The sequence below is a fragment of the Centroberyx affinis genome, unplaced genomic scaffold (genome assembly GCF_046629955.1).
Source record: "Centroberyx affinis isolate AG114_WGS23_722 - 3 ecotype Tasmania unplaced genomic scaffold, CSIRO-AGI_Caff_v1 ptg003200l_1, whole genome shotgun sequence".
In the NCBI taxonomy this organism is placed as follows: domain Eukaryota; kingdom Metazoa; phylum Chordata; class Actinopteri; order Beryciformes; family Berycidae; genus Centroberyx; species Centroberyx affinis.
In genome coordinates, this window is record NW_027281241.1 from 1 (window position 1) to 19,731 (window position 19,731).

General features: G+C 41.6%; 1 protein-coding gene across 1 annotated transcript; it reads left to right on the plus strand.

Annotated features, from left to right (window-relative positions):
- The first annotated feature begins 5,848 nt into the window (after positions 1-5,848).
- Positions 5,849-15,008, plus strand: LOC139660033 (CD276 antigen homolog). The gene is made up of 5 exons (XM_071538072.1): positions 5,849-5,966; positions 12,173-12,508; positions 13,134-13,190; positions 13,478-13,573; positions 13,759-15,008. Exons 1-5 carry the CDS (start codon positions 5,849-5,851, stop codon positions 13,851-13,853), a joined length of 702 nt encoding a protein of 233 aa, XP_071394173.1. The 3' UTR covers positions 13,854-15,008.
- Positions 15,009-19,731: the final 4,723 nt, after the last annotated feature.

The following is a 19,731-nucleotide window of genomic DNA, read 5'->3' on the forward strand; positions in this document are numbered from 1 at the left end:
TGCATCATACTTCCAATATATACATACACCAGTGTAAATAATTAAATAATTAATAAGTAATAAGTATTGCACAGTTGAATTATTGCAGTTGAATTATTGCACAAAAAAATTGGTATTGCACAGTTAGATATAAGTTATAAGTTATGGGTTATAACTGCTGACAGGGTGAAATAGGTTCAAGAGCTAGTCTACTGACTCAGTGTCTGACACTCTGAGGGAGGAGTTGAAAAGTTTGATGGCCACAGGCAGGAATGAGTTCCTGTGGCGCTCTGTGGTGCATCTCGGTGGAATGAGTCTTGCACTGAATGTGCTCCTGTGCTTGACCAGCAAGTCATGGAGCGGGTGGGAGACATTGTCCAAGATGCCATGTAACTTGGACAGCATCCTCCTCTGTGACACTGCCACCAGAGAGTCCAGCTCCACCCCCACAACGTCACTGGCCTTGCGGATCAGTTTGTTGAGTCTGTTGGCGTCTGCTGCCCTCAACCTGCTGCCCCAGCACACCACAGCAAACAGGAGAGCACTGGCCACCACAGACTCATAAAACATCCTCAGCATTGTCCGGCAGATGTTGAAGGACCTCAGCCTCCTCAGAAAGTAGAGACGGCTCTGGCCCTTCTTGTAGAGAGCTTCCGTGTTCTTAGCCCAGTTCAGTTTATTGTCAATGTACACTCCCAGGTACTTGTAGTCCTCCACAATGTCCACACTGACCCCCTCGATGGAAACAGGGGTCACCGGTGTCTTGGCCCTCCTCAGATCCACAACCAGCTCCTTAGTCTTTGCCACGTTGAGCTGCAGATGGTTCTGCTCACACCATGTGACAAAGTTTCCCACCACAGCCCTATACTCAGCCTCCTCACCCTTACTGATACATCCAACTATAGCAGAGTCATCAGAGAACTTCTGAAGATGGCAGGACTCTGTGTTGTAGTTGAAGTCTGTGGTGTAGAGGGTGAAGAGGAAGGGAGACAGGACTGTCCCCTGCGGGGCCCCAGTGTTGCTGACCACTCTGTCTGACACACAGTGTTGCAAGCGCACATACTGCGGTCTGCCAGTCAGGTAGTTGACAATCCAGGACACGAGGGGGGCGTCCACCTGCATCGCTGTCAGCTTCTCACCCAGTAGAGCCGGCCGGATGGTGTTGAAAGCACTGGAGAAGTCAAAAAACATGACCCTCACCGTGCTCGCCGGTTTGTCCAGGTGGGCGTAGACGCGGTTTAGCAGGTAGATGACGGCGTCCTCAACTCCAAGTCGGGGCTGGTAGGCAAACTGGAGGGGGTCCAAGAGTGGCTTGACCATGGGTCGGAGCTGTTCCAGGACAAGTCTCTCCAGGGTCTTCATGATGTGGGAGGTCAATGCCACCGGTCTGTAGTCCTTGGAGCCAGCGGGACGCGGCGTCTTCGGCACAGGAACGAGGCAGGACGTCTTCCACAGCACGGGGACCCTTTGAAGACTCAGGCTCATGTTGAAGATGTAGGTACAATCCCTCAGCCGTCCTGAAAACTACAGTTCCCTATGTAAAGAACTACAACTGTTTCCTGTGGTAACCCCCCTGAACACCCAAAACCGTGCCCTGATTGGCTGCGAGTCATTTCACACCTAGGTGTGAAATCACCTTCCTTAAAAACCAAGTGCTGCCATTGTTCTCGCTCGTACTTCTTACTCTCTTACTCTGACTGCTCTTACTGCTCGGTCTCTCAAGCCCTTTGGGGCTCCCCTTGAGTTCTCTCCTGGTGGCTGCACAGAAGGACTGGTGTCCCTTCTCCTGCAGGCCCAAGGCCTGTGCTGTCTCCTGCCTCCTCCAAAACGGAGCGAATACGCGCAGCCTACCCTCTCTTCCCTGCAGAAGCAAACTGCGGATGTGAAAGGAACTTTCCTCTGCTAAGAAAGCAGAGTGACCAGAACCAGGACCGAACCAGGGGCCTACACCAGAAGCCTACGACGTGCTGAGGAGCGCACACAACTCTCTCCCTTTTCTCCCACATGCAACAGATGTGGCCAACAGAGAGAAACACCGCTGGATCACCGACCCAGACATCAGGACACAACAGAGCAATCCTTTTCCCTGGAAAACCAGAGTTTTGAAACCGCAAGCTTTGAACCGCTCACAACGCGACAAACAAAGGACTCCAAGTAAGACTGTAACAACTGGGTATATAGCATAGCAACAGCATTAGGAAAATGACATATATTTTCAATGGAGTGAATGTAAACTGTTTACTAATGTTGAATTGTTGATATGTATTGTATTTACAGACTGTTGGTCTGTTAACACCAAATAGCCATCCCATATGTTAGATAGTTAAAATACACCCAAACTTAGGGTTTGCATGTATTTTAACTAACATGATCTAACTTCATGATCTCATAACAGCAAAGAATATATCGTTATTCTATTTACTTATAGTCTATTGTTAGATAAAATCCCTGAATTCTCATCCAACTTAGTTTACCAACTCCACCAGGCCTACACAGCTTTCCCTCCATCTAGGCCTATGGTTTACGACCCTTTGTTCTCTCTAACAAAGGGCCAGGACCTGGTCATGTGGCCAGCATGCTCATACATACCTATAGTTAAGGACCCATGCACACTCACACCCATACCCACACTCTTGTAAATAATTTGTATTAGTTTGTGTTACTTTTAATCAATAAATTGTGTGTTTATACAAAAAGGGTCTTGTGTCTGTATTACAGAATGCATGAATGAACCAACCTCTGCTGTTAAAGTCCTCACTTTATCCTTCAACCCTTAGTTAAATTACCAATATTATTAATTTAGTGTTAACTGAAGGTATATTATTGTATTTTAATTGAGATGAACTATTAATATTGAAATTTCAATAATAATTATTCAATTGTTAGTTGATATTTCAAATTGATGGTTAACTTTATGAGACTGATATGAGACTGATTTTTAAACATTGTAGGAATATTTATCTTCCCATTTGTGCCACTTTATGAAAATTATATAACTCTTCATGATCAGTGTCACTGTGTGAAAAGACTCCTATTCCTTACATAAATACTAGGACATTCCCTACATTAATGGTGCCCCGTGTGAGGTCAGTATTGTTGGTTATTCATGCTTTTGTAATATTCACAATATAAATAATATTTAGTTACGTGCATAACTAAGGTTCAATGACAAAATAGCCTGAACACTAGAATTAAGCAATTCTCAGTTCCACCACCAGGTGGAGCCATTTCTTCCCAGAGCGGAAGCCCCAACTGTACTTCTAGGAAGTGCACTGTGATAAATGTTGTTAAGTTAATTCCAAAAAAATTTAGCTGATCATCTATCAATTTGAGATCATTATAGTGATATCAGTCACTTTAACATTAACACCTAATAATCATTAGTAGTGTTAATATTAGCAATAATAATTCAATCAACAGATTGCTATTGCTGCCAAACAGTCTACTTTGTTAAGCTTTAAAGTCAGTTGAAACTAAGAGAGATTAATTGATGTCCTGTATTACAAAGTATTCGAATACCGTGATATTCAATACTATTTTAGCCGTTAGCATTAACCGTGATTAATCTAACTGCCACTTTTGAGCCACAGCGAGCCATCGGCCCCTGTGAAGCCACAGAGCCAGAGATCTTTTGTACCACTAGCTGTCACTGCTGTGCATTTCAGCTTCTGTAGATTCTTATGCACTAAGCTTCGTGCCACATAGCTGTAATTTTCCACAATTCAGTTTTGTGTTCTTTTCAGTAGTAACCCTGACTACTGTTGTAATAAACCCACTAAAAGGTGGTACTGTAGCTAACCTTGTACTACAGTAAGAACCCCTCCCAAGAGGTGTTAAAACTGTGAGTGTGAACAGCCCACTCCAGTTAAGCTTTATGCCAGTGAGCTGACCCAGCTACACTGAATGGTGCTAATACATAGCCCCACAGCAATCCCATACTAAGCAACGGTTTAACTTTGTTCATTCAAAGTACAACAACTCCATTCTACCCACAGACATGGAGTGCCTTGCAATCAAAAATTTGATTTCTTTTGTGTCCCAAAACCTAGCCCCAGGCTACCTTGAGTACATCAACAGCATGGACTCCAGGGACTGCACCAAAGAAATAACTTTTCTCCTCAAAGAAAGGTGTGAACAGCCCAATGAGCCTAATGACCCATTGTTTTCCAGCTTGCTCTTACTAGTTCATAGGCAAACTAGTCTTGCCTGCCAAAACAATGCAGCTTTAGAAGAGCAACTGACTGTAATTAGGACCCACAATGCTAGTCTCCTCCATGAGGTCCAGATAGCCAATAAGAAAGCCCTGCGCTACTTAGAAGATTTGCACTCCGCTGAGTCAAATCTCTGCTCCTACAAAGAGCAATTGCTCAAGGTTAGAGGTGAACGACTGCCACAGGCACTCAGCACTTCAGTGTCATCTCCCCAGGCTAACAACCTAGCTCAATGTCCTCTTAAACCATCAGAAGATGGTAGTGATCAGATGAAAATTCCATCATCCCACATCACTTTAGGAAACCCTCTCCCTAATTTGCCATCTTATGTCTCTCCTTTTGCTGTAAGCTCCAGTCCTGGACTTACACAAGCTTCTTTGGCTAACATCAGCCGAGACCACTGGTCTAAGCATGACCAGCATCTATCTCCCGTTGGCAAAATTCATTCTTCATCTCGTGAAAATGGGAAAGGGGGGTTTCATTTTGATTCAGGCTACTCTGATCAACAGTCCTCTTCTTGTTCAGAACATGTGTATCCCAAACCGTCATGCCATCAGAAGGCCTACAAGTGCACTGATGATGACTCAGACTCTTGGTCCACCTCCCAGGAGGCAGGACCCATGCCTAAACAGAGTACTTACCCTGAGCAAGACCGCTACTTGGCCAATAGAGTCCAGGAGATACACTTTGCCTCCCAAAAGAAAAACAAAATTATCAGCTTTAAGGATGACCAGCATCATCCCAAGCTTAGCGCACACCAGCCGCTCCATGACGTCAAACCCTTGTCCTCCAGAGAGGAAAGACACTTAGCCTCCCCGCACAAGCGAGGTAGGACACTGTTTAGAGACTCCAGTCGCTTTCATGTGACTTCAACTTCCCCATCTCCTCAGAGATACTGGGACAGTAATGCTATGACTTCCTTCTCTTTACAAGAGACAGAAGAGCTGCACCCAACTTCTCACTCTTTTCCACAAACGAAATATGAAGTTAGCTCTTCCATTCTTCCCTCCAAAGGGGGGACCAAAAGGCCTGAAATCTTCCTTCCACCTCCCATCCATCAGGAGAGTGAGGACTGCTTTTCAGCTTCAGCCTCTCATCTAGAGAGAGGACACCGAAGTTATCAATTAGCACGTGATCATGCTAACGACCACTCAGTCTTGCCACCTCCACATAGGCAGACTCAAGAGATGTCACAACATGTTCGCTTTAAAGAGCTACAGCTCATAGCGGATGACATAGAACGTTTTGATCCAGACAACCATGATCACAACGTGGATGACTATCTCAGAGAAATAGAATATAACCTGTCTGACTTGCCCAAGGCAACAGAACAAGAGAAAGTCCGACTGATTTGGAAAACTAGCTCTAGGACTGTACACACATTCGTAGAGTCTCAACCTTCCAATATCAGAAATAACTTTGACAAGCTTTGTGAAGCTTTGAAAGAGGAATACTCTCCTTCTGCTGACGAAACATCGGCAACAATTGCTGCCATCAACATCAAACAGAGTCGCATTGAGCATCCTCAAAAGTATTATAGACGTTTGAGGAGGGCATTCTTTCAGGGAAAGAATAGACCTGGTTTAGAAGAAAACCAATTTTTCAAATCCCTGTTCATACACAACCTTCATCCTTGCATACGTACTCACGTTGCACTCATGACCCGTCAGGGCCAGCCCTCGATGCATGAAATCCGCAAGACGACTCAGATGGCCTGGGACGTTGTTGTCAAACCCAGCAATAGAAAGGAGCAAGACAAAACCATCCACTTGGAGAGTATACACTCAGAAACCTATGCTGTGAGACCCCCAGGCTCACATTTCACAAAAGACTACCCGGTTCATCAAAACCGAACCAAAAGGAGTGGTGGGCGTCCACCAAAGGACCACAACACCAAACGCCATGGTCCTAGACGCTGTGACCATAGGCACAGGAACAGACTACAAAGGCCAGACCAAATCAACTTGGCCCATACCGAATCTGAACGTGAGTTTTTAGTCAGCCGTACAGGAGCACTGCCTGACATTTCTGCAGATGAAACCCAAACGGTCTCTGACCTCACTTCCATCTCTGATTGTGGCTACACAGAGCTTTACAGCTCCAAACCACGGATCAAGAAGACCTTTCAACCAAAAGGTTATAGAGGTCGATTTTCATGTTCATAGACAATAATGCAAGACAAGAATTATCTCTCACCAAACTTCCATCATAAAGTGATAGAGATCCAAAACAAAATTGTCTTAGCTCCTAACACTCTCATTCTGCACACCTTCTTGACGAAAGGGGGGTGCATGACAAGCCAAACACAATCACCTCAGAGTAGCTGACAACAGCAGCAATCCGAGATTATTTGTGTACTACTAGTTAAGTCCACCCACTAGTAGACTCTGACTCTTAAATGGATAAACCAACTACCATGGTGCACTCTTGCAGGTACACCTGGAGCATCTCCATGGGAGTGCCTACCTTAATAAAAGGATCAATATAGTGTAATCCTATATCAGTGAAACAAACACTAGTTTAAGACACCTTTTATATAGGATACATTACAAACAACATTCTTTTAGGGAAATTGTTCTCTTTTAACTCATGTCTTTTAGCTGCACACTTTGAGACAAAGTGTCTCTTAGGCATTTCTAAATTGAGATCATGAAGCCTAAAAGATCACCATGATATAGCCATTAGGACTTCTCAGTCATGTTAATGCAAATGAGATGACACCCTTCCACAGCAGTCTCTACAGAAGGGACTAAAACAGTCTGAGAAATCCAGACTAAACCACTACATCCAGTAGCTTCAAAATGTCATCTGATCCATAAAGCACCATCAAAACATGGATGCACTGGATCCTCCATACATGGCTTATCATGACGTTAGGGACACCCTGATATTCCAAAAGAGATCTCAGTGAAAACCTTAACTCAACTGAACCACTAACTCCCCTATCTCTTTTGTACAATGATGAATAGGAACATGAACACTATTGGTATTTTGTTTTGTGCTACTGACTGTCATTTGAATTATTAGGACCCTGTCTTTGTAATTGTGTTATGACATGTTATTTTTACCTAGCCAAGTTTAGTTAGTACCAACAATATGCCCAGAATGTTTACAGCCAAGGTAAACTGTCCAGTTGTTACATGTCTAAATGGACTGACCAACAGACCGTCCTGTCTGTATGAACTGCCTAACTGCTCTTGAGCCTTTACCAACTGTCACAGGACCTTGGAACTGCCAGGATGGATCATGTACCAGTTTATGCTCTCAAGAACTATGGCTCTGCCTAGCCCTGAGACCAAAGGGGGGATGTAGGTACAATCCCTCAGCCGTCCTGAAAACTACAGTTCCCTATGTAAAGAACTACAACTGTTTCCTGTGGTAACCCCCCTGAACACCCAAAACCGTGCCCTGATTGGCTGCGAGTCATTTCACACCTAGGTGTGAAATCACCTTCCTTAAAAACCAAGTGCTGCCATTGTTCTCGCTCGTACTTCTTACTCTCTTACTCTGACTGCTCTTACTGCTCGGTCTCTCAAGCCCTTTGGGGCTCCCCTTGAGTTCTCTCCTGGTGGCTGCACAGAAGGACTGGTGTCCCTTCTCCTGCAGGCCCAAGGCCTGTGCTGTCTCCTGCCTCCTCCAAAACGGAGCGAATACGCGCAGCCTACCCTCTCTTCCCTGCAGAAGCAAACTGCGGATGTGAAAGGAACTTTCCTCTGCTAAGAAAGCAGAGTGACCAGAACCAGGACCGAACCAGGGGCCTACACCAGAAGCCTACGACGTGCTGAGGAGCGCACACAACTCTCTCCCTTTTCTCCCACATGCAACAGATGTGGCCAACAGAGAGAAACACCGCTGGATCACCGACCCAGACATCAGGACACAACAGAGCAATCCTTTTCCCTGGAAAACCAGAGTTTTGAAACCGCAAGCTTTGAACCGCTCACAACGCGACAAACAAAGGACTCCAAGTAAGACTGTAACAACTGGGCATATAGCATAGCAACAGCATTAGGAAAATGACATATATTTTCAATGGAGTGAATGTAAACTGTTTACTAATGCTGAATTGTTGATATGTATTGTATTTACAGACTGTTGGTCTGTTAACACCAAATAGCCATCCCATATGTTAGATAGTTAAAATACACCCAAACTTAGGGTTTGCATGTATTTTAACTAACATGATCTAACTTCATGATCTCATAACAGCAAAGAATATATCGTTATTCTATTTACTTATAGTCTATTGTTAGATAAAATCCCTGAATTCTCATCCAACTTAGTTTACCAACTCCACCAGGCCTACACAGCTTTCCCTCCATCTAGGCCTATGGTTTACGACCCTTTGTTCTCTCTAACAAAGGGCCAGGACCTGGTCATGTGGCCAGCATGCTCATACATACCTATAGTTAAGGACCCATGCACACTCACACCCATACCCACACTCTTGTAAATAATTTGTATTAGTTTGTGTTACTTTTAATCAATAAATTGTGTGTTTATACAAAAAGGGTCTTGTGTCTGTATTACAGAATGCATGAATGAATCAACCTCTGCTGTTAAAGTCCTCACTTTATCCTTCAACCCTTAGTTAAATTACCAATATTATTAATTTAGTGTTAACTGAAGGTATATTATTGTATTTTAATTGAGATGAACTATTAATATTGAAATTTCAATAATAATTTTTCAATTGTTAGTTGATATTTCAAATTGATGGTTAACTTTATGAGACTGATATGAGACTGATTTTTAGACATTGTAGGAATATTTATCTTCCCATTTGTGCCACTTTATGAAAATTATATAACTCTTCATGATCAGTGTCACTGTGTGAAAAGACTCCTATTCCTTACATAAATACTAGGACATTCCCTACAAAGACGTGGTGAAGTACTCCACATAGCTGGGGGGCACAGGCTTTGAGCACCCTGGGGCTGACACCATCAGGGCCTGCAGCCTTGCTTGAGTGGAGTCTCATCAGCTGTCTTCTTACATGGTCAGCCGTGAAGCACACTGTAGAGGTTACAGGTAGGGGAGGGGGAGGGGTGGAGTTGTCAGGTTGGAGAGGGCAGTCAGTCTGGGAGCCAGAGGGGGGGGAAGTGGGACCCTCAGTGGAGGATGGGGGGCTGTAGGAGGGGGGAGGGGGGGCGATTGAGTAGATGTTGGTTGGAGGCAGACGACAGATGAGTCAAGGGGGGGCTGGGCAGGGGTCACTGTGTCAAATCTGTTGAAGAACAGATTAAGTTCGTTGGCTCTGTCCGAGCCGCCCTCAGCCCCTCTGCCGCCAGTCGGCCTGAAACCAGTGATGGTCTTCATGCCGCTCCAGACCTCTCTCATGTTGTTCTGCTGGAGTTTCTGCTCCAGCTTCCTCCTGTACTTCTCTCAATCCAGACAGTATATGGGCGTGATGGCACTCCTCATAGGCGCACATCATTTTAAAACAAGACAATGATGATCTAGTCTCTCAGTCAAGGTTTAGTTACAACTCTGGTCTAATGCAAGATGGAAAGCAATGGATTGACATTGACTATTGATTAAATATTGAATTTAAAATGTTGATTAGCTGGGCATACTGGGCAGTATGGATGCACATTTCTCAGTAAAAATAAAAATAAATAATAACCTAAATAATAACCATCAAGTATTCAGCCGAGCCATAGTATAAATAGTAGGCTATTTTATATTTGAAAATGTATAAAAGGAAATCTGGGGGAGCCAGTTTGAATGGGCCTGATGCAGCTGATAAAATTAATAATAGTAGGCTATTGTTATCTATAATTTACAGGTGCTATGCTTAATTGTGCAAGTTGTGTTCTCCGTCTGTTTATGTCCAGATCATTTTACTCAGAAACATACGGAAAGTTACAACTGAAAGGGGACACATGCATGTGTTTCTTATGTAATATGTATTACTTTCACCATACCGAAGTAAACTGGGAAAAAGTAAAAAGTGTTACTTTTGTACCGGCGCTCCCCTATTTCTTGAGAGTTTTACACCTTGACAGAGTTGTTTTTTTGTGTGTGTGAGAGTGTGAGAGACATATATGGCAACAGGAAATGGCGCATAGGCCTGTATCGCTTAGACTGGAAGACATGCGGTTGAATGACAGGAGTTCATGTGGCTCATCCCGGTGTGCGAGTCACATCTAAAACACCAGGCATAGCATTTAATGACAGGTGGGCCTATTCTGGTTTTACACAACATAAGAATAATCTGTGCGTCAAAATCTGTGCAGTGATGCATGCCCAATCATCTTGAATGGCACAATTATATAATAGTTAGTTGCAGCCTATTGCGGAAATACTATCAGATAGCGTACTCTCTATAATATCAGTGAGGTGTGGCTGACCCAGTTTTATGACGCTCTGTTTTTCCATGTGATTGTAAAAGGAGAGAGGACAGTCAAAATACATTATTTTAGTTCATTTCAAAATAAAATACTCAAACAAAGTACCCAGTAAATTAAATTTTTGGTTCGGGGAACGTTCCGCGAACGTTGCCTGAAGGGTAGGGGAACGTTCGCTGGACCCCCACAGCGAACGTTCCCTGAGGGGTATTTTGGAAAGTTTTCTTAACGGTCCACGAACGTTCGTTTTAACGTTCCGTCACAGAGAGAATCTGTCGGTCGAAGAATAAGTAGACATATAGGCCTACAGAACAGAATCAGGTATAAACAAACAATATTTATTGAATAGTAATAATAATATAGGCTATGTGTTAGTATTTGCTGAAGCCGGCTGTACTGGGTCTGTGTTAGTACTGGCTGAGGCTGGATGTGGATCAACTGAGTCTGTGCTTGTACTGGCTGATGATCCAGCATCTCCTCTACTGACAAACATAAGCATAGCACCTGTAAATAGATAACAATACATCAATCCTGGAGAGGAGAGAACACAAGTTTACCTTGCTATTCCCTCAATTCACTCTCGTAGTGTTTTTTTCCTCTTTTTCGTGACAGAAAGATAGTTCCACTTCATCCTCTCATCGAAGTTGTAAACATTGACACGCGATTTGACACGAGGGGGAGGCGGGGCCCTTGCGTAATTTGCTGGGCCCTACGCAACTTGCGTAGTGAGCGTATAGGGCCGCCCGGCTCTGCTTCGGAGGCCCCTGGCAGTCCGAGGCCCCGGGGCACTGGCCCCACTGGCCCGGTCCATAATCCAACCTTGACTGTCAGAGGAACACTCCCTTAACTTCCTTAATTTCCTGCCAAGTCTCAGTCAAGGACAATGATGCTTTGTGGATTGCTTTCAACTTCAATTATTTAATGTAGAATGAGACGTTAGAAAACGTCATAATTTAAATTTTCTTAGAATTTCACCACTAAGACTAAACTCTTTGTGAATAAGGCCGCTGGTTTCTACAGTAACCCGTTAAAAATCAGGGAGGGACATTTTATAAACTGAAACATTTATAAAATTGTCAGTTGATGGTGCTTTTTATAGCGTTAACCTGTGTATTAATGAAAAGTACACAATAATATTGTGATAGTACTACTAGTGACCTAGTAGGTGGACCAACCCAAATGTAACAGTCTGTAGGCCTACTCACATTGTGTTGTTACATCTTTGTATGTATTTAGCCATATTTTGTGTACAAACTTCACAGGCTGCATCTAAAATGAGTAATACAAGCTTTACTCTTCCTGGTCCTGAGAAAATATGCAAGTCTCTTTGTGTTCTTTAATCTAACCAACAAAAGTTTGTTGTCTCCTGGCAAACGGATAAACAAACAACAAACCACAATGCTATACCCGTATGTTGAGTGTGTGAATGACTGGGGGATGATGGGAGAGATCCTGTCTGATATTTAATGACTGATATTCAGTTGCCACACCACTGAATTCAAAACCACAGATTCCTCAACTCTGTAATTCAAGAAGTATTTAAAAAGCAGGCTGTCTTTTTTGTACTTTGTTACAGATGAGTCATGACTACAGAGGCTTTATTGGGTCTAAATGTAATATTTGTTTCTCCAGAAAAGCCAGAGGTGATTGGTTCACTTCAGCCAATAACGGTAGTTATCGGTGGTGACGCCTTTCTGCCGTGTCACCTGGAGCCCCCATCAGATGTGACGGAACTGGTAGTGGAGTGGAAGCTCAATAAAAGCTTTGTCCACGTTTATCGACACAGAGAAGACAGCCCTGATCTTCAGGACAAGCGATTCGAAAACAGAACATCTCTCTTCCGTGAGGAAATGACCAAAGGAAACATTTCACTGAAACTCTCCAGTGTGCAGCGGTCTGATGAAGGAAGATACACATGCTTTGTTCCACAATTGAGAGGCAAGAGAGGTTTTGTTGACCTGATTGTTGGTAAGCACAGTGAAGCTAATCCTGTGGTTCACATTTTCAAGAATTGAAGTCACAGTGAAATTATATGGCTGGATTTGCACTGCAACAAAAAAAGTGACATTTTTAACCCTTCCGACACAGATGTGGCCTTTTCGCTGCTGCTGTGCACTAAATTTCAAATCTTTTTGTATGTGTAGCTAAATAATGTTTTGCTCCTTTTGAAAAATGTATCTCCTAATTTCTCAGAAATGATTGCTGGCCATAAAATTCACTGTGGAGCAGCACTGAAGTTATTAGTCATCTTAAATCTCTTGCTTTCCAAATGGGGGCATCAGAAGATTACGAGTTTTGTTCCAAAATGAGATATTCACCATTTGATAAACACTGGCTCTTGCAAAATGATTGACAGCATGAAATTATAGCTATTTGCAGTGTTGTTTTTAAGAATTGTAGCTGATTTAAGTCCTTGTTTGACAAAGTGATAACACTTCCTCAAATGCATTCATCTGCATTTTTGAAAAAACTTTCGGATACCATTCGTTCCCCAGAATGGATATATCATGTTTTGGAATGAAACCCTTCAATGATAGTCTGTGTGTGTGGATTTAGCCGAATTGAACGCTTTTGTTTATGTCATTTTAAACAGCCCTAAAAGTAACAGAAGGCAACAAGATGCAGGAGCGAGGGGAGTCCAAAGAACCTGGTAAATATCCTTTTAGCTGTTCTCTAGAAAACAGAAGTACAGATTTCTTACAGTCCCATGAAGCATTTGATCTTTCATTCTTTCTGAATACATGAAGGGGATTGTGGGAGTTGTTTGGACATGTGCAGCTAAGGTGTGAAGATTCATAGCCACGTTCTCACAACGATAGGAATTTAACTTCCTTTTAATAGCAATCATTGCACCTTTTCTTAAATCACGATCTTGGAAACAAACCTGCAGTGAAGCACCTTGAGCCCAACCTAAACATCTTTTTTATATTCTTTCAGATGGTGAAAAAATGTACGCTGGCAAAATCGCTGGCATTGTCGTTGCCGTTGTCGTCCTGCTTGTTGGAGGAGTAGTATGGGCTGTGAAGAGACGTCGTAAGTCACAGATTTCTGCTCCCCAACATTTTATTATTAACATTTAACCCCTTATCATCCCATTTACTGTATTATTGAACTATATTGAAACATGTTTGCGCTATTCCCACTTCCTCAGTAGTATACCACCTCCCTTCGACAGTGTAAACTCAGTATAACATAAACTGTTTTATATGTTCTCACAGAAAGCAAACAGCAAGCGGCAAGAAGCGGAGTTGCGGTTGACTTGCATGAGATGGACAAGCTGACGTCCCAAACAACTGAGACTCCCGCTGCTTGATTCTACTTTTTAACACCTACATAACTCGGTGACTCGGTCTTAACCTCTTTGGTACTTTTTTCTGTATTGAACTCGACTGGAACTGGTCTCCAAACTGACTTGGACTCCACTAAAGTGGTCTTAACTACAGCCCTGATGCTGTTATTATTGGGCCTACAACTGTTAGTGCTAAAAACCTTTTTTGTCTTTTAATCACCTGAAAACTGTGATCCATGCTTTTATTTTGGCCCTCCTTGGTTATTGTAACTCCCTGTAAACCTGACTTAACCAGCAGATGAAATCCAGTTAGGAAGCTGTTCACACGAGACGATGGGAAAAAGATGTGTGTCACACACATGAAATGAGGAATCACGCACATTCTGTCATTCAAAACATGTTACCGTGAAAACAATTACAAAATGGGTGTCTATTGTTTCTTGCTACTTGGCACTAATGTGTTTTTAAGTGACTATCACTAACTTTTAACGGAACTTGTACTCAATACTCAGGTATCAGTGAGGACTTTGACCCCATTCCCATAAATGTGAAATGGGTTTTATCCTGCTTTGGGTTTATCTTGTGAATTTTATTTGATACTTTACATTTTCTGTGTTGTTTTGTGTTTAGATGGATTAAAGCTTTTTTATTAGATTTTATGGCCTTTCACCTAGTCTTATAACAAGTAGGTGGCAATAATGGGCCATAATTATGTGTTACCAGAGTCTATTTATGTGGCTGTTTTTTTTTGCACTTTTTTTTTTTTGGTTGCATTAACTCTGTGATGAATGCACGGCCCGATTAAACATGTAGCCATTTAATAAAGTTTTTTTTATTTTTACTTTTTTACTTCCAGAACAGGTGTCTTGGTTATTTCTTCAATGATAAAAGTATGTTTTATTGTCTGCAATCATGCGCTTGATCTTAGTGTGTTTTAAGGATTAATATAAGAATGCCACCGAGACATATTCCAGTAAATTAATTGTGCTGAACAACAATAGTGATTCTGATTATTTTCTTTTCTGTATCCAGTTTTACCCAATCAGGATTTATTTTGCTGTGGGTCATGTTGTAAATTTAATGAAATGAAATTGCAGGCTGTGACACCAGACTGACATGGTAAATGTTATGATAGTCTTGCTTTTAAGTGTCGTTTTCACCGTCTTTTCTTCCGTTTTTCACACATTTTTATGAGTCACATTCTTAATTTCTGTGGGTTTTTTTATTAGTTTCTGCGACTCTTTATGTTGCTCTTGTTTGTGCTTGTGCATACATCGGTGAGAAAGTAAGCATTGTATACTTTTCTGAAAATATATATTTTTTAAAGTTTTTAAGCTTTAACAATTGAATAGTATTGAATATTCATTTGTAGCAGTCTCGTTTGATATTGAGAAGGCTTACAGCATGATGTGGAAGAAGGATCTGTCAATAAAGCTAAAAAAATGCCAATGCTATGCAATTTTCAATATATGCCAGTTCCACATGTCTGATTTTCAGTTTCTTCAATGCCACATTACCAATTTGTTTCACATCAGGAGGTGATGTCTGTTCAGTAGTCATTAGTGCTGCCCTTCTACCACTGGACCAGGTTTTGGAAACTGGCAAGTTGGTTTTGGAAATGAGCTCTCCAGTGTCTCCATGTTTTTTGATTGGACCAATAATGAAGGGTTTCCCTCGTTTTCTGTCTGCTGATTGGCCACAAAGTTTGACGGTAATGTGAATCGTATACACCTTTTTTGTGACAAGCCACGCCCACTGACACACACCCCTTTTGCCAATTAGTGTGAAAAGTTGATTAGTAATTCTTTGCCCCATGATCAACATTTGCATAAAGTTTCATGGTCTTGTGTGAATCCATTTGGAAGTTATACATGCCTTTTTATCAGAGGTCAACGAAAAAATGTAATCAGTAGAATTCTTTGCCCCATGACCAAACCTTCCACATAGCCTAACTTTTGGAGTTATCCTGCTAACATAGATACAGACAGAACGGGGTGAGAACATAACCCTCGTCCAACTCCATTGGCGGAATTAACTATAATCACAACAGCAAAATACCAATACAGTGATGTTTGGCGTAATTTATTTAAATGGCCACATGGGGTCAATTTAACACCATAAATGTACATTGTAGGCTCTGAGGCTCTGTGCGCAGTACTGGTATTTGTCTGACGATATTACTAGCTCAAATGAGTCAAGTAGTAATGAGATGTTTAGCTGGAACAGAATGGGGAGCTGACAGATTGATTGGTTTTAAAAACCAATCTAGTTTGGCCTAATAAGATCAGTGTTAGACTATAAATCAATCAACACCTGCGCGTGCACCCAACTAGAAAGGTACTTCATCCATTGCTGGGAGAAAGAAAGACAAGTTACAATAAGTTTTGGTTGGGTTCGGGAAAGAGATGCTCAAGAACTAGGGCTAGAAAATAAATAGGTTTAATCATTACTGCAGTGTTTTCTGCGAGTCAGTCAAAAAGATATGGAGCGGTAACAAGTGTAACCATAGTATTTTCTTTTTTTTTTTCTAACTGCAATGGTTTCCTTACATCTTCACAGACAGCTTTTGTTGTTGATGACTATAATATGATGTGCTATTTCTTTGCTGATTTCAATGTGTCAGTGTGCAATGGTCAGAGGAGACGAGGCCCGATCAAGTCTTCATTTGTTCTGATTGGTGTCACGTTGACCGGATTTATCGAGATCAATACTATCTCAAAATTATGAGATATTTTCTCCAAATTATGAGAATAGGTGTGATTAATTAGAAAACAAAAATATTAATAACCGACCACTCCTTGATTGACACTCCTCTGTTCTGTCAGCCTTGAAAAAAGATAAATAAATAAATAAATAAAAATAAATAGCCTACTCACGGGGCCCCACAAAAAATATGTAATATTTAGTTAGGGATATAATAGGGATAATAATCTCAAACGCGGCGGAATTATAAATGCAATGATATTTAACATTAATAGTCATGAAATAGCGACTAAAAGAGCCTACAACGTTACTTCAAATGTCAAGCGCACATATTGCTACAAAATGTAGCAAGGCGATATTACACTCAGCATGTAAATGCAGTTAAAAGCAGTATAGACCTCCACAAACCAGACTCATCAAAATCATCTCAATATTCCCACAAAAGTGGCTCAACTTCCTCCTGCTAGAGAAAACATGACATGACAAAAAAGTCATGTCTCAAAATATCATCTATTAATATTTCTTATACAGTGACCTAGATTAATACTTGATTCGGATTGGCTGAAGGGGTGTTGATTAATTTCAGATAACCACATGACTCTGCAGTCCTTATCACTGGTCTAAATTAATGCACCATGTTGAGACTTGCTTACGAATTGAATATTATTGTGTACAAGGGTACCAGTTAGGGCATCACATTTATTTATATCAACACCAGCTTTAGCAAAACCAGAAACACACTTATTTTAACTCTCTTCACCATCTAATCACCTGAACTCTGCTGGCCGTATCTCCTGATCTGAGACTGACCTTCCTGCCTCCATCTGGCTCTGTTAAGTACAGCAGTGCATTTATTCAGAAGTTACAAGACTGATGACTGTCTTTTTAAATGACTATATTCAGATTAACTCAAAGATAATATAGGCTACTGTATGATACACCACTGAAACATACAGTATATAGGTAACGTTACAGTCAATCAAACAACAATAGCTACATATTCCTTCACTATCCGGTAACAAACGTTACACTATAGTAATTCGACCCATTCTCATTCCCAACCCGTCCTATATTGAAGCTTTGTCAAATCCCTTGGCTTCAGTGTTGCGCAAGCCTTTCGCGTCTAGGTTGCCAGAACTGGTCTAGCCTCGTAAAAGCACCGTTTTTATTATATAGGCCTATTGCTCAGTAATTAGTCATTCTAATGCAGTGGTTCATTAAACTTCAGTATTATTTCATTTAAGTTAACACTATTAGAGAATGTAGAGAATGTTTTGATCATAGTTTCGCTGTTATCTCTCTACCTGCAATACAGATAGTCATGGGATTCTGGGCAAAACCATATCTGACAATAAAAATATTCTCAGATTTGGGTCCGAGAGATAAATAACAGAACTTTAACTTCCTTTCATTAGTTGATTAAGTTATATGCACAGATATGGAGGAGTGAAGTGTGTCAGCCCTCACTGACTCACTGACCTGAATTTGCCTCTTCACGCCCACAGCACAGTGACAATAGAGCCATGGGATGAAAGAGACACAAATATTGACAAAACACAACACAAGCACAAATAAGCAGCACACTAAAGATGAACTAGCAAAATTTAGCGAACGCTAAACGTTATCTTGGACACATGCCTGCAGTGCAGCACCTTGAGCTCACTCTGCTTCCCACCTAAACATCTTGCTTATATACTTTCAGATGGTAAAAACAGTGATGTTGGCAAAGTCGTTGGCATTGTCTTTGCCGTTGGCATTGCCATCGCTTTGGTTGTTGGAGGAGTATTGGCTGCAACTGTTCTCACAGAAAGTGCAGTGCAACAGGCAAGACAAGAGCTGCAAAGACTGAGGGCCTAAGCAACAGAGGGGGATGGAGGACTGTGCACTTCAGCTGCAAGCAAAATGACAAAACAGCTGCAAAATGTATAATTATTTTCTACTACCAGAGAAGTATCCATGAATTATCCGTTTAATAAAGACCTTTTAACTTTTTCAATTCAAGAGTTGACTTCTTCATTGATGCAAATTGGAAAACTGAAAGTTTGGCACAATAAATAGAGATCATAGAATATCATGATTATTGAGAATAGAAACATACATAAGTCAAAATAGTGCATTTCCACGCATGACAGATGTAGGTGGGTCTGGACACTGGACATTCAGCTGAATTAAATCACTTTCTATACCACAAAGTAAGGTGATTTAGGCTTAGGAATGCCATATGTTGAGATGATGATAAGATCCACGGTGGGGCTGCTGTAACCGCTGCCCAAGGATGGCGTCAACAAGGCAGGTGGATGAGCCGGCCTTAATGGTTGCTGCTGAGTTTGAAAGGGCTGAGTCTGCTACAAGGCTGGCCCTGACTGTAAAGACTGTCAAGTGGGGTGTGTGTTGATGCGATTTCTGTAAAGGAAATAATGGTATACATGACTTATTAATTGGCAATTACTTTGAAGCACACAGGAATGAATGACAAAACTATCAATATCACTACAGCTAATACCAGTACAGCGATGGTTGGAGCAATTTATATAAATGTCCACTAGGGGTCAGTTTAAGACCTTAAATGAACAGTGTAGGCTCTGAAGCTCCGTGAGCAGTACTGGTATGACAGCACTGAGTTTATGGAAATATGTCATGGTAAATGCAGTTATTAACAGTAATGTCATGCTATACAATAGAAATAGATTTACATAAACAGTAAGTTAAGTATGCATCTATTCCTTCTTTTAATCGAAAGAATGTTTCAGGATGTTTCTACCAATTCTACCAGTGGGTGGGTGAGATCATCCCACTTGTTTCCAACGCAGTTTCACTTGTTTCAGCAAGTGTCAGCATTTTGAAAAAAGGCAGAATAAGGTAGATCACTCCACTGGTATAAAAAAATGGCACTCTATTACAGAAAATTGGTGAAAGGAAAAGTTCAAGTTTATTTCTCCAGGATCAGTTGAGCCAGCATGGCAGGCTTCACGGATATGAAGAATTACATTTGGTGACTCAAGACACAGTCAGGCAATTGGTGAAAATACTGAATCCCCATGGAGAGCAACTGAAATCATACATGTTAAAATCATAGTTAAACTGCCCCTCACACTCATAATCCGGTTGGGTTGGGGCTTCCCGCCTGAACAAAACAAGCTGCCAACTTCCTTGACGGACTCACCTTAGCCAAAAGAAAAACCGAAAGAGAACTCTGTCT

Coding starts and splice junctions, on each gene's coding strand:
- LOC139660033 (XM_071538072.1), top strand. CDS start 5,849: ATGACCCGTCAGGGCCAGCCCTCGATGCATGAAATCCGCAAGACGACT. Junction 12,509..13,133: donor TTTTGTTGACCTGATTGTTG/GTAAGCACAGTG, acceptor CATTTTAAACAG/CCCTAAAAGTAACAGAAGGC. Junction 13,574..13,758: donor ATGGGCTGTGAAGAGACGTC/GTAAGTCACAGA, acceptor ATGTTCTCACAG/AAAGCAAACAGCAAGCGGCA.